Here is a 16,188-nt window from a genome sequence, read left to right as displayed (position 1 = left end):
TTCTTCATTGATTTTCTGTTTAGATGATTTGTCTAGTAATGAGAGTGGGCTGTTGTAACCATTATTGTATTGGAGTCTATCTCTTTCTTGAGATCTAATATTTGCTTGGTATATTTGGGTACTCTGGCATTGAGTGCATATATATTTAGAATTGTTGTATCCTCTTGTCTGGGTATGGTACCTTGTGTCTGTAGTCTCAGCTACCCAGGAGGCTGCGATGGGAGGATCACATGAGGCTAGGAGTTTAAGATTGCAGTATGCTATGATTGTATCTGTGAATAGCCACTTCACTCCAGCCTAGGCAACAGAGCAGCAAGACTCTGTCTCTAAAAAAACAAACCAAAAGGAATTCAGAATTGGGACCCCCAATCCAGACCTGTATATCTAGATCTGCAATTAAAAATATACATATATGTATTTTCTCTTTTTGAATTGATCTCTTTATCATTATATAATATTCATCTTTTTTCTCTTTTTACAGTTTTGGACATAAAGCCTGTTTTATCTGCTTGCTTTTGTTTTTCATTTGCATGACTTTTTTTTTTTTAATTCCTTTACTTTCAGTTTATATGTGTTTTTACTGGCAAAGTGAATTTCTTGTAGGGAGCATGTAGTTGGGTCCTTTTTTTTTTTTTTAAATCCATACAGGCAGTGTGTATGTTTTAAGTGGGGAATTTAATTTGTTTACATTCAAGGTTATTAGTAATAGATGAGGACTTTTTTTTCTTGTTAATTGTTTTCTGATTGTTTTGTGTATCCTTTGTTCCTTTCTTCTCTCTTACTGTTTATCATTGCGTTTTGGTGATTTTCTGCAGTGATAACATTTGATTTTTAAAAATTTCTGCTGTGTGTATCTGGTCTGCCAGTGAGTTTTATATATATTCATTTTTTCATGGTGGTGATTATTGCGTTTTTGTTTCCACACGTAGTACTCTCCTGAGCATTTCTTGTAAGTTTGATCTAATGGTGATGAATTCTCTCAGTTTCTCCTTATCTAAGAGAGACTTTATTTCTCCATTATTTCTGTAGGATAGCTTTGCTGTGTAGTATTTTTGGTTGGCGATTGTTTTCTTTCAAAATTTCAAAACTTTGAAAATAACTATTTTTTACTGGCCTATAAGGTTTTTGCTGAGAAATCTGTTCTTAGTCTAATGGGGATTCCCTTATATGTAACTTGATGCTTTTCTCTTGCTGTTTTTAGAATTGTCTCTTTGTCTTTCGCTTTTTACAATCTGACTGTGTTTGCCTTGGGGAGGACATTTTTGAGTCTAATCTATTTGAGAACTTTTGACCTTCTTGGATCTAGATGTCCATATTTCTTCTAGACTTGGGAATTTTTCAGGTATTACTAGTTTTCTATGCCATTTTTTATCTCTTCTTCTTATTTGTTCACTTATGGTGTTCCATAAATCTTGTAGGCTTTCTTCACTCTTACATTCTTTTCCCCCTCAAGTAATTTTAAATGACTTATCTTCATGTTCAGAGATTCCTTTTTCTACTTGATCAGGTCTGCTGTTGAAGCTCTCTATGGTATTTTTGTTTTATTTATTCAGCTGTTTGTTTGGTTCAACTCTTTCGGATTTTTGTTTGGTTCTTTCTCATGATATCTATCTCTTTGTTGAATTTCTTACGCATAAGAAATTTTCCTGATTCTATTATCTATCTGTATTTTCTTGTATCTAATTGAGTTTCCTTAAGATTCGTCTTTCGAATTTTTTTTCTGGCAATTTGTTGATTTCCTTTTTATTTGGGTCTGTTACTAGGGAGAGATGAAGTTCAAAATCTATATTAGGTTTTTCCAGAGGGACAGAAATGGTAGGATATGTATGTAAGAAAGGGAGTTAACTAGGGAGATTTGGCTTATATAATTATAAAGGTGACATCCCATGATCGGCCATCTGCAAGCTGGGGGATGAGAAAAGCTAGTACCATGGTTCATTCCAAGTCTAAAACCCTCAAAACCGGGGAAGCTGAAAATATAGTACCCGGTCTGAGACTGAAGGCCTGAAAACCCCCAAGAGGCCTTTGTTACAGGTCCCAAAGGGCAAAGAACCTAGTGTCAAATGTCCAAGGGCAGGAGGAGAAAAGGTGTTCTGCTCTGGAAGAGGGAGAGAGAGAGGAAGCCAAGCAAGCTGAATATCACTCTTCTGCCTGCTTTGTTCTAGCTTTACCCACAGTTTATTGGATAGTGCTTGCCCACAATGAGTGCAGATGTTCCTCTTTCATTCACTGACTCACATGTCATTCTCCTCTGGAAAACCCTCACAGACACACCCAGAAACGATGTTCCACCAGCCATCTAGGCATCCCTCAATGCAGTCAAACTGACACCTAGTATTAGCCATCAGTTCGTTTTGTCATGTCATATTTCCTTGCTTTTTCATGTTTCTTGTATCATTGCATTGATATCTATACATCTTGTGGAATTGTGTCTTCTGAACTTCCTAGAGTGGCTTTTGTAGAGAATGATTCACCTGCAGTTGAATCTTAGTGTGCTGGCTAGGAAAGATGTTGTGACTCTGTTTCTTGGTGCGTATAGCGGTATAACTTCCATGCAGCTTCTCTGGTGGTGTTCAATATCAGCAATAACTGTGGCCTAGGCTATAGAAGTTTGTGGTAGCAGCAGTGGTGACACAGGCTGTTAATGTCCTTGGTGGCAAGGACTTTTGGGCTCCTCCTATTCTCATTTTCTCCACAATGGGGAGACTTACCCAAGGGGATCCCTCTTGGTGTCATGTCTTTCATGGCCTATGAGTACCAGTAGCAGTGCTGGGTTCCAGGTGCAGGTACTTGGAGGGGCTGTGGGGCCTGGGTCTCATGAACCTATTATGGCACTTGGGTCTTGGCATGCCATTTTGCTTTCTGTGGTAGGGGTAGATTTAGGTGGCCACAGAGACAGGATCTGTGACTCTGAGGCACCTTCTAGCAGCTTGGATTCAGGGAGTTGGGTTGTTTACCCCTGGGAAACAGGTCATATCTTGCCTCTGGGGAAGAAAGGGTGCTCCTGAGGTTTGAGCCCAGGATGCGGGGTGTAGCCACTATTCGGGAGTCTGAGCCAGTAGGGCTTAGTGGCAGCCAGGTCCCTGGGGATGTAGCACTGTATAATGGTGACTCTAGACTGTGATGGTGGGACTTGGCAGTATCCCAGACTCTGTGATCCCAGGTGCAGTGTCAGCAAGTATGTCAGAATGGCCAAATACAGATGTCATTTGGGCCCTTGAGGGTTATGGAGCAGCACAGCAGGGAGTCCACTTCCCATAGAGAAGGGTGTCTCAGCAGCTCAGACTCTAGGGGCTAGTCTAATTCCAGGGAAGCAAATTACTAGAGTTGTTTGGCCTGTATGGAGGAGTGTCTCAGCTCAGCCACTGCTCTGTTTTCCTGGGATGAGGGATGTTGTATCAGCCTAGCCCTAGGCTCTGTAGCTCAGCCAGGGCATCAGTTCCCCAGGAGGTATTGTACTGTTAAGAGAATGAAATGGTGTGCCGCAGACTGAGAGGAGATATTTGCAAAACACATATCTGATAAAAGACTGGTATTCAAAAGATAGAAATAATTCAACAATAAGAAAACAAATAACCTAGCTTTTAAAATGAGCAAAAGATCTGAATAGACACCTTACAAAGAAGATTCTAGAATGACAAATAAGTATGTCAAAAGATGCTCAGCATCATTCGTCATTAGGGAAATGCAGAGTAAAACAACAGTGAGATACCACTACATGACTATGGCTAAATTCAGAAATCTGACACTACCAATTTTTTGTGAGAATGCAGAGCAGTGGGAACTCTCATTCATTGCCGGTTGGAATTCAAAATGGTACAGCTGCTTTGGAAAAGTTTGGCATTTTCCTGTGAAGCTAAGCTTAATCTTACCATATGATCCATCATATGTGCTCTTAAATATTCATCTAACTGATTAAAAAACTTAATGTCCACACAAAAAGTCTTCATACTTCTTTTTCTTTTTTTTGTTTTTGAGGCGGAGTCTCGCTCTGTCGCCCAGGCTGGAGTGCAGTGGCTGGGTCTCAGCTCACTGCAAGCTCCACCTCCCGGGTTCATGGCATTCTCCTGCCTCAGCCTCCCGAGTAGCTGGGACTACAGGCGCCCGCCACCTCTCCCGGCTAATTTTTTTTTGTATTTTTAGTAGAGACGGGGTTTCACCGTGTTCACCAGGATGGTCTTGATCTCCTGACCTCGTGATCCGCCCACCTCGTCCTCCCAAAGTGCTGGGATTACAGGCGTGAGCCACCTGTAATTACAGGCGTGCCCGGCCTTCATACTTATTTTTCTAGCAGCTTTGTTTATAATTGCTCAGAATTGGAAGCAGCTAAGATGTCCTTCCATAGATGAATGGATAAAGAAACTGTGGCACATCCATATAATGAAATACTGTCCAGCAATAAAAAGGAATGAACTATTAAGCCACATGAAGACATGGGTGAACCTTAAATACATACCACTTAGTGAAAGTAGCCAATCTGAAAATGTTACATACTGTGTTTCCAGTTATATGACATTCTAGAAAATGCAAAACTATAGAGACAGTAAATAGATCACTAGTTGTCAGGGTTGAGGTACAGGTGAATAAATGAAACATGGGAGTTTTTTTAGAGCATTGAAATTATTCTGCGTGATACAGTAAAGTTGGATACGTAATGCTGTTAAAACCCTTAGAACTTTATAGCAGAAAGAGTGAATCTTTAAAGTATGTATATTTTAAAAAATCGTTTAGGAGTTGGGGTGATCCCAGGGTGGAATGCAGACTATGACAGGAGAATCTAACTGTATTACAAATGTATGAAACAACCACTCTGAAAAGGGTAGGGGGAAAGGTGCTGGCTACCTAACTTTGGAAATAAATAGCGTCTATAAGACTAAAGGCAAAAGGAACTGTGTATAACCAGTGGAAAAAGTTTCTCCATGGCATCATGAGTTAACAATTCTGAAACCACTATACGTATATACTGAGATTGAACAATTAAGTAAATGAATGGCAGATGATGAGAGCTGGATTTCTCACTATTGGAGTAAGAAGTTACAGATAAGAGGAGAAAGCTTGAATGATTCATGTGATAATAATGGATTAGACTTAGAGACATTAGTATGAACTCATGTTTAGACAACTCTAGATAAAGATGGAATTATATATGTATAAATATAGGCATATGCATATGCATGAGTTAGTGTACAGACACGTAGTCCCTTGTTTTGTCAGCTGAAAGGGCCTAGAAGCAAGGACATTCCAGTAGAAACTGGGTTGGGGAGTTATATTCCACGTCCTTGTGAGGGTAAAGGCACTACATAAAATATTTGGTATTCTTCTGCTTAGGAAACTTTATTTGTGTTCCTTTGTTTATTTATTCGTTCATTTATATTAGTATGTATTCATAGATATTTCCCAGGTACATACACACCCATTGCCCAGGTCTTGGTTTCTAATGCAGTCCCCTCCTCCCTTGCTGAAAAGAGGAACTAGGGTCCTTGGAGAAATGGCTGATTTTTAAGAACTGGAACATGCAGGGTGAATCTGATGTATCTCATAGGGCCAGAAAGTAGAGGGGTACTCAAAAACAAACAGCCCCCACCCCCTCTAGTGATGATATGGGCTGGGGCTATGTCAAGGTGCACAGGAGCCAACTGAGAGATTCCAGTGGCCAAAGCTAGAACAATTTGAGCAACAAAATAAAGTATAAAGCATTATAACCCTGAGTATAAAAGAAATGTCAATCAATATATACTAGTATAAATGAATGAATAAATAAATAAGGTCACATAGAGAAGTTTCCTATGCAGAAGAATACCAAGTATTTTATGTAGAGCCTTTACCCTCAAGGAGGTGGAATATAACTCCCCACTCCTTAAGTGTGAGCTGCATGTAATGGCTTCTTTATGTGGAAAGAGGGGAAAGAGTAATTTTACAGTAGAGAACTTGGGAAACATCTTAACAAGGTGATCAAGGTCAGCGTTAGCAGTGGTAATTCATGTTAATATTATGTACCTTGATATGATGTGATGAGAATGATGCTTCTGTGGTCTTCCTCTCTAAAATTGATAACCTTAGACTAATCATGAGAAAAACATCAGACAAATCATAATTGAGGACTATTATGCAAATATCTGGACAGTACTCCTCAAAACTGTCAAGGTCATCAAAGCAAGGAAACAAAGTCTGAGAAACTGTCATGCTAAGAAGAACCTAAGGAAACATAACAACTAAATGTAATGTGGCATCCTGGGATGGAAAAAGAACATTGGATGAAAATGAAGGAAATCTGAAAAAAATCGAACTTTAATTTGTCAATATTGTATTAATAAAAATAAATAATATATATTCATTAATTCTAACAGTCATACCCTGCTAATGTGAAGTTTAAGGTGAAATTGTGTGTGGGGTACATGGGAATTCTCTGTAGTATCTTCAAAACTCTAGTATCTGCAAGTCGAAAACTATTCTAAAACGGGAAGATTATTTTTTAAAAAAGAATGCGAATACTCTCTCTATACACCAACTACAAAAAGAGGAAAGCAAGAAAGATAATAAGAATGATGACCGACTGAAGATAATACTGTACATCCTTATCAAAAGTAATGATTTTGTGCAGTGGGAGTTTTGCAATATTGGCACTTATCTGAGGGAAGTCAGGCTTCTTAGCAGAAATCAGTGAACTCTAGTAGTGTGCTTAATTTATGAATAGTAGCTCACCTGCTAGGTTAGTAGCAAGCACTTCTCAGTTGTTTTTAAGAATTAAATTGTGTTAAAAATTTAAAATTTTGGATTTATGCAATAAAAATTCTCTGTGCCTGCCTCTGGGCTGCAAACCACACCTTACTCTTTGCACTTGTGTTTTGCATTGCTTATTCCTCTTTCAAATAAAAACATATTTCACATGATTTTGAGGGCACTGAATACATCATCCCTGTATCATTTACCCATCCTTCCATTCAGTCACAAAACCCCACAAACATGAAAGCAAAACATGAAGCCAGAAGAGTTTTGATTGTTCTATACATACTTATTTTAGTTTAATCTAATTCATAAATATAAAGGTTAAGAATAAAGGCAAAGGCTATTTTGTAATTAAAGATTAATTTTATATTAAAATAGACTCTAAGTATTTTTAACAAATATTAGAACAGGAAATTTTAGGTAACAATGTAAACTCTTGAAGTAGAACTCTGGTATTTGTGAATGTGGAGGCTTTTCACTCTGATGATGTTGAAATTAATGGTTGTAAAATAAGTAGATATTAAAGATAAAAATCATTTTGGAAAATGATTTTTTAAATTCCTTAGACTAGAAAATTTTCTGAACGGAAATACCTTTATCACTTTAAATATTAGTTTTCATGACTCATCTTGGTAAGGCAAAGTACTTCAATTCTTTTGAAAGTTTCTGTATTATAATTAACATACAGTAGAATTATTAGTTAGCAATTGTTGTGTAACTAGTTGTCCCCCAAAATTTAGTGACTTAAAACAACAACCTCTAGTTAGTTTTCATGAGTCAACAAGTAGACTCAGTGGTTCTGTTGTGAACCAAACTTTTCTGGAGAAGGCTTAGCTGATCTCATCACCCACAGACCCGTGGGCTGAGTTGTGGGTCTGTGATCTGCTGATTAGTTAACAGGGGTCTGCCATGAGCTGGTGAGACAACTTATCTGTGTTCCATTTGGTCTCTCCTCCTCTGGCAAGGTAGCCCACCTGGACTTACTCTCATGGAGGTGGTGGAGTTGAGAGAGTAAGAACAAGAGAGAGAAACTATGCAAGATGGAGTTGAGAGAGAGTGAGAGCAAGAGCAAGAGAGACAAACTATGCAAGATCACCTGGGGCCTAGTCTTGGAAGGCATATTGTTGTTTTTGCCACATTCTCTCTCTTTTTTTTTTTTTTGAGATGAAGTCTCACTCATTCTGTCACCCAGGCTGTAGTATGGTGGCATGATCTTGGCTCACTGCAGCCTCTGCCTCCCAAGTTCAAGCAATTCTCCTGCCTCAGCCTCCTGAGTAGCTGGGATTACAGGCGTGTGTCACCACACCCAGCTAATTTTTGTATTTTTAGTAGAGATGGGGTTTCGCCATGTTGTCCAGGCTGGTCTTGAGCTCCTGGCCCACTGGCAATCCACCTGCCTCGGTCTCCCAAAAGTGCTGGGATTATAGGTGTGAGCCACCGTGCCCATCCTCCACATTCTCTTCGTTAAAACAAGTCAAGACCAGCTGATATTCAAGGACTGGGGAAATAAACTCTGTCTTGATGGGAGGAATTACAATATCACATTGTCAAGAGCATGGATACAGGGAGGAGTGGAGAATTGGGGCCATCTTGTGGTCATTTGGCTAAGTGAAATAGCATTCAGAAGAATCAACCGCTTCATTCAGATAGATTTTCTTCTGTTCATGTAAAACCAAACAGATGAATTAACTATTGCTTTAGTTATCTTTTTTGTGTTTATTGTAATAATATCAACTATGGTAATTTAAGTAGTACTTCTGTTCTAAAAGGGCAAGTGTGAATTTTATACAGAAACCCTTTTGATTTGAATTGAATTGAAAGTGAAAGTAGAACTTAAGAATTCCAGGGTTATTTGGTAGCAAGACTATTTTCATTATTAGTCTCTAATAACACTTGGATTTGTCATTTTTTACTATTACTCTCTCAGTTTTGCATATTTTATTCATTTAGTTTACCCAGATTGTAAATCATTGTAATCTCTCTATTGCATCAATTTGCATGATATATCATTTAGATTTTTTTTGGTGTGGAAAATACGTGCAGATATTGATGTGTGCATTAAGTACCTTTATTATAATACTTGTTACAGAATATACCAAGTTACTCATTTAGAGTAGGGGTTTTTAAAAGAAACCTTTTTATTGAAATATACTCATAATGCATGTTTCAGGACTTTAGAGCTCTTTGAGTTTTAACAAACAGATTGTAACTGTATAACCGAATCCCGATTGAGAAACCAGCATCCAAATTGAGAAGTAAAAATTACTAGCATCCCATAAGCTCCCTTCATAGTTTCTTTCTGTCACTGCTTCTTCCAAGAGTAACCAGTGTCGTTTCTCATGACTCTCTCTATTAGTTTTTCATGCTTTTGTTCTTTAACCATTTACACACAATATGTACTTTTTTGGGGCCTGACTTCTTTCAGAATAGGTTCTTTATTTTTTCATATCTCAACGGATAAGTGAGAAACAATAATCACATTTAAATACAGCATTTAATTTGGCCTTGGACACAGATCCTTTTTAAATCTTACTAAAAATGTCAAAATTTGGTACTGGAATGATAGAATCAACCATATATTACCAATAACATTTTAATTCAACATAGGATATAAAAAGCTGTGACTTTTCCTCCTCTTTTCAGAAATAAACCGTGATCTTAGTTTCTTGAAGAAAAAAAGGGACATTGGTGTCTGTAATTTTTAAAGTCAGACTTCAAATAAAAAGTACTCTCCGTAAAAATGAGGTCACCTATTTTATTTTCATGCCATTGGTACTGTATCACCATTGAAGATTGTCATTGAAGTTTGTTTTAAAAACTAGAAAAGATGACTTAGCAAAATCTTGGATAATGTGTGTTGGCATCAGGGTTTCCTGGAGGTTTTCAAGTCGATTGTACCAAGACTTATTAAAAAAAAAAAAAAAAGGTCTTTGTGTATGAGGTAGGGTTAATGAAATTGTATTTCTTTGGCATTTAACACGAGACCGAGTTATTTCACTGTACTTTGTCAGGTATCTCTGTGTTCTCCTTTGCACTTAAGAACAGACACATTTCTTTTTTTCTGTATGGTTTTCTCTTCTCTTTTCTCCCTAAAACCCGAAGTAATCTCATATCAACTCTTTTCTTTTTCTTTTCTTTTCTTCTTCCTTTTCTTCCTTTCCTTTCCTTCCCTTTCCCTTTTCTTCCTTTTTTTTTTCTGAGCCATAGTTTCACTCTCGTTGCCCAGGCTGGAGTGCAGTGGTGTGATCTCAGCTAACTGCAGCCTCCGTCTCCTGGGTTCAAGTGATTCTCCTGCCTTAGCCTTCCAAGTAGCCAGGATTACAGGTGCCCGCCACCACACCTGGCTAATTTTTTGTATTTTTTAGTAGAGATGGGGTTTCACCATGTTGATCAGGCTTGGTCTCAAACTCCTGACCTCAGGTGATCCGCCCGCCTCAGCCTCCCAAAGTGCTGGGATTACAGGCGTGAGCTACGGTGCCTGGCCTTATATCAATTCTTAATGGCCTCTGGTACTTTTTTCTTTTGAAATCTTCTTTTCATTTTGACCTACTAATGTATTTTCATAGACATTGTGCTTTTTGGTTTGATTCTATTCAGGCACTGTTATTGTTTTTGTTTTTTGCTAATTTCTTTGGTGGCATCATTTTATTTCCGTTAATACTAGGCATTACCCAAAGTTCTATTTTAGGTTACTGTCCCTTTTCCTCTGAGTCATTCTTCATAAATATCAGAGGTATGTATAGCTGCATGAATTCTTATTTTAAAATACCTGAACTTGACATTTTTCTTTTATTTCTGACGTATGTTTTTACATATTTACTTAGATGTGCCTCCATCTTTTAAACATTTCATAAAGCAATTTCTGCTTCCCAGTTCTTCCCAGTCTCTTCCACCCATTTCTTTGTCACCAGTGGCAGCATCACTTATCTTCATGAATATAAGTGTCTTTATCTGTAAATAATTATTAGCTCTATATTTTATTTTTTGCTATTAATAACATATCACCAGAGGATTATTGCTATTTTCAATGAGTTCTGCTTTATTCTTATATAATATGGTCCTATCTTTATGATTTCTCTACATAAACATATTGATAGCTACTATTTCTGAGATACAATCACTAGAATTGAGAGTGAGAAAGAAATAGTTTTTTTCTCTTTTATATTCTAGTAAATACTACCATATTTTCCCAAGAGCTGTCATGTTGTTGTGAATATCCCCTTAGGTGCCTCAAGGAAGATTAAAACGAACATCTCCCTTCTTTCTGTAACATGTTATTTTAAAATATTTATCTTTTGATACAAATATCTTTGCCTCTGTGTTTTCTGTATCTATTTTATATTTGAATGATACAACATTAGAAGCATATTTAACCATATTTTAGTTTAAATCTTTCATTATTAAAGTCTTTGCGTTATCTGTCTAAATATTTTATTTGAGTAAGGTAATTTTTTCCACAGTGTTATTACTGTATACTTTATTGGTATTGAAGCTAAAAATTGTTTGAACTTGATTTTTCCCTCACACTTTCATTGGAGAGAGATTTTCCTCCTAAGGAATTAAAGAGATGTAACTTTTTTCCCTCAGATTCTCCTGAGAATGATATACCTATGGAGATCACCACGGCAGAACCACAGGTTTCTGAGGCAGTATATGACTGTGTTATTTGTGGACAGAGTGGCCCCTCCTCTGAAGACCGACCTACTGGATTAGTTGTACTATTACAAGCATCCTCAGGTAAAGTCAAAGTAATTTTTTCATGGGAACATTTTAGAGCCGAAGTATATACAACAGATTCATAAATATCTGTATTAAATGAAAATGATATCTTTGTTTACTTATAACTAGGCAAGGGTCAGTTTAGATCCTTCATAGCAAGGATCGATTTAGATCCGAATAACAAAGATTCTTTATCTGGTTATATCTTACTTTCCTGGACATGAGTGTTAGAAGAAACTCTTAACAAAGATCTTGCTATATGGTTACACAATTTTTTTCTTTAAATGCTAGGTGTCCAATAACTGCATTCAGCTTTCTTGGTAATTATAATTGTTCTGGCCGGGTGTGGTGCCTCACGTCTATAATCCCAGCACTTTGGGAGGCTGAAGTGGGCAGATCACCTGAGGTCAGGAGTTCAATACTAGCCTGGCCAACATGGCGAAACCCCGTCTCTACTAAAAAAATATAAAATATTGACGGGTGTGGTGGCAGGTACCTGTAATCCCAGCTACTCGGGAGGCTGAGGCAGGAGAATTGTTGGAACCCGGGAGGTGGAGGTTGCAGTGAGCTGAGATTGTACCACTGCACTCCAGCCTTGGTGACAGAGTGAGACTCTTGTCTCCAAAAAAAAAAAAAAAAAATTGTTCTAAGATCTGGAAAACTCCTTAGCCCATAAATATTGTTAGTTTTTAATTACACAAGGCATATTTAGACAGCTCTGCCTTTATTTGTTCAGTCTGTGAAATGGTATGTTTACCAGTCTGTAGTTTTAAACTATGTAATTTTATTATAAATTATAAATGTATAATTTTAAAAGTTTGAAGGATTCATCTGAATGGTGTCCATTGTCTTCTGTAATGAAGTATTTTTGAGGGTAGTGATAATTCTTACACAATCTAGTTGCAATGAATTTAATCCTTTTCCAACAGGAGTATGTGTAAAATAAAGAGAAAATAAACTTCTTATATATTTCTCCAGAGGATATTTTCCTAGATTGTTAACTCTCTGAATTCGTATGGTAAGGTGGAAAGAGTTAGATATTATAAACTCCCCTGAATTCAAATATGGTATTGCTTTACTTACTGTGGCCAAATATCTTATTTTCTTGACTTTAGAAGATTTTTGTGTTGGTTAAGTAATGTAATATAAGCAAAAAGAATCCAATATGGTGCCTAGTAAATTCATTTATTCTATTACTCTTCTTGCCTAAAATGAATTCATTTGGGAAACCCTGATTTAGTGGGACATTGAAGTAGAGCTGTCAAAATCAGAAATGCTTACTGAAAGGGAAATGTGTGGAAGTATTAACTACTTTTACAGCTTCTTTTCCTTTCTACTACTCTTAGGAAAGCAGTTTATTAGATTATTGCCAATTGACTTTAAACTTTTTGACTAAATACTATATAGTTATCAACTTAATGATTTGTTTTATTTATTAATTTATTTCATAGATATTTATTGAGCACCTAGGTGCCAGGCACTGTTTTAGTAAGAAACAAAACAAAATCCCTGCTCCAGTGAAACTTATGTTTTTGTTTTAAGCTTTTATTTGTTCATTATTTTATATTTTTAAGTTTATTTGGTCTGTTAGTTTTTAAAGTCTCTTTTAAACAGTTGTATACGCTAGCTAGACAAATAGATATTAGACAATTCCACTATACTGTAGCTGCCTTATCCCTTAGAGATAGAAGGAAAAAAAATAAGAAACTAATATTGCCAGGACACAGTGGTTCACCCCTGTAATTCCAGCACTTTGGGAAGCCAAGGCTGGAGGATTGCTTGAGTCTAGGAGTTCAAGACCAGCCTGGGCAACACAGTAAGTCCCTGTCTCTACAAAAAGTAAAATTAAACAGGTGTGGTGACGTGCACCTGTGGTCCCAGCTACTCAGGAGGCCAAGGTGGGAGGATTGCCTGAGCCCAAGAGGTCGAGGCTGCAGTGAGCTGAGATTGCACCACTGCACTCTGGGTGATGGAGTAAGACCCTATCTTAAAAAAAATTAAAAAAAAAAAAAAAAAGAAACTGACATTAAAGAGTATTAAATCTCAGGAATGATTTTAGTATACCAGGTGAATTGTGTAGCTGTTTCCTTCTTTACCATCTGAGCCTTATCCACCCATTGATACTTTCTTTTTTCTCTGGGCTTATTTATTTTGATTCATTTCTTCTCTTTTCTTTTTAGATTTGAATATGGAAAATTTTTAACAGTATGCTAAAGAGATGTGCAAAGTGAACCCACATGTTCCCATTTATCTTCAACAGTGATTAATTTCTGGCTAATCTTATTTCATTTGTTCCCTCCTTATTAGAATTATTTCGAAGCAGATTTCAGACATTGTATAATTTCATCTGTAAAACTTTCAGTGTTTCTGTTAAAAAGAAAGGTCTTGTTTTTTAAACATAACCACAGTCAGTCCTAAATACATTCTCTAATATCATCAAACATCCAGTCAGTGTTTAAAATTTCCCCATTGTCTCTATTTATTTATTTATTTTGCTTAATTTATTTATAGTTGTAGTGTTCCTTTGTGGTCTTTTAATTAATAGATCCACTCTCCCTCTATCTTTACCCCCTCCTCCCATCATTTTACTTTTTTAAAGAAATTGGATCATTGAAAACCAATTTGGATTTTTCTGAATGTTGCTGTGTTGTTTAACATATTCCTCTGTTCCCTCTGTTTTCTCTCTGTGAGATTAGTAGCAAATGATGATTACTGCCTAAATCCATCAGGTGATCAGAGATTTCAAATCTCTTTCATGTTTTTTTTTGGTTGTTGTTTATTAGCTGACATATACTTCCATAAAAGAAATTTTACTTCGTCACCTCTTTTTTTGTTACTCTGAGATACAGATTGCGCAGGAAAGGCAGGGTAGACACAGTATTCTTTCCTTTTATTTACAGGTGCTCAAAATATTGAGATAGTGGGGTTTAAAAATCATTTTCTAAAGATAATTAGTACTTTTAGGTATCATTGATGAACTCTGTTTTTAATCATTATGAACTCTGTTCATAACTCTGTAGTTACTTTCTTGTTGATGCTCATGTTCTTCCATCTTTGTTCACTGAGAGCTTATTCGAGTTGTCTCCTGAGTTCTTTTGACACAAGCCTAGAGTAGCCTTGGGTCTTTCTACATTTTTTGGTGTGGCTAGTTACAATAAATTTATCTTATACATTTCCTGCCCTGAAATCAGCAGTCTCTCAAAGAAGCATTAGTTTCTTTTTAGTGGGAAATGGTATTTAGAGACAAAAGTCTGGATGCTAGGTGTGCTTATTGTTCTAGATCTTTTTAGTGTTCACTGATACTTTATTGCCATGTTCTTCAAACCATGTATTAAAAGTCTCATGCTTTTATCTCTTTATTTTTATATTTGATTTGTGCTAAATTATAGACTTTTGATTAGAAACCCTTCAAAACACTGCTCAAATTAAGGGCCTTTAAGTACATTTATCTACATGGAAAGATATTAATTTATGTGCCGTCTCACTATTGCTCAGAATGCCTGTAAGCATTACTGATCTGGGGAGCTTCAGTTCTCCATAGGAGAAGAATACAATATTTATAATATAGTCTTTTCCTTTTACTAAACCCTACATTCTTTGCAAAGATTCAGAAAGTCTAAAGTTGCAAAGATTCAGAAAGTGCAAAGTTAGTCGTGATAGCACTTCAAAAATATGTATAATAAAAAGAAAGCAAATCTGGATAGAACTGCATATCTAGATTTGTAAACCAAATAATAATGTTCTTGTTTGTGGAAGAGTGTAGGCATTGAGATAAAAACATAAAGGGAAGGGGGATGGAGCAGTTTTTGTATACTTCTGAAATAAAGTAGATATTTAAATTTGATTGTTACAAAGTGAAGATGTTAATTCTAATCCCCAGGGTAAACACTATTAAAAAAAGTTACACACACACACACACACACACACAAAAGAAAAGAGAAGGGAATCAAAATTTTATACCAGAAAAGCCAATTAATTACAAAAGAAGGCAGTAATCAATTAAAGAAGAAATAGAAAATGGCAAAATGGATTAATTAATTTTTTTGAAGTTAGTAATTACTTAAAATATAAATGCATTAAACTGCTCAGGTAAAAGGCAGAGGTTGACAGAATGAATTTTTAAAAATGTGATGCTGTAAGAGATTCACTTTAGATCCAGAGACACAAGAAGTTGAAAGTGAAAGGATGGGAAGAGATTCCATGCAAATAGTAACCAAAAGAGAGCTGGGGTGGTTATACTATGAGACAAAATAAACTGTAAGTTAAGAATTGTTACAAGAGACAAGGAGATTATATATTGATAAACAGCCAATCCATCATGAAGATATTATAAACATATATGCTCCAAACAACAGAGCCCCCAATGTATCAAGCAAAAATGGACAGAACTGAAGGGAGAAATAGATACTTCTAAAATAATAGTTGGAGACTTTAATTGATAGAACAACTAGACAGAAGATCAGAAAGGAAACTGAATACTTGAGCAACACTATAAAACAACTAGACCTAACAGACTTACATAGAACACTCCACCCAAGAACAGTGGAATAGATATTTTTCTCAATGGTATATGGAACATTATCCTAGGTAGACCATATGTTAGGCCACAAAACAAGCCTCAATAACATTTTAAAAGATTGAAATTATTCAAAAAATTGTCTGTGGTCATAATGGAAACTAGCTATGAATAACAAAAGGAAACCTGGGAAATTCACAAGTATGTGGAAATTAAACAACATACTC

The 16,188-nt window shown here is 36.3% G+C and overlaps 1 protein-coding gene across 8 annotated transcripts in view; it reads left to right on the top strand.

Moving 5' to 3' along the window:
* UBR3 (ubiquitin protein ligase E3 component n-recognin 3) overlaps window positions 1-16,188 on the top strand; it is a 279,870-nt gene that overhangs the window by 156,255 nt on the left and 107,427 nt on the right. For all 8 annotated transcript variants that reach the window (XM_033231180.1, XM_033231173.1, XM_033231172.1 and 5 more), the window contains one exon: window positions 11,314-11,463. In XM_033231180.1, coding sequence (XP_033087071.1) covers window positions 11,314-11,463 — 150 coding nt within the window. The remainder of the gene's footprint in view (window positions 1-11,313; window positions 11,464-16,188) is intronic.

Source organism: Trachypithecus francoisi, unplaced genomic scaffold (assembly GCF_009764315.1).
Source record: "Trachypithecus francoisi isolate TF-2019V2 unplaced genomic scaffold, Tfra_2.0 Lachesis_group13, whole genome shotgun sequence".
NCBI lineage: Eukaryota > Metazoa > Chordata > Mammalia > Primates > Cercopithecidae > Trachypithecus > Trachypithecus francoisi.
This window is presented reverse-complemented; position numbering and strand designations above follow the sequence as displayed.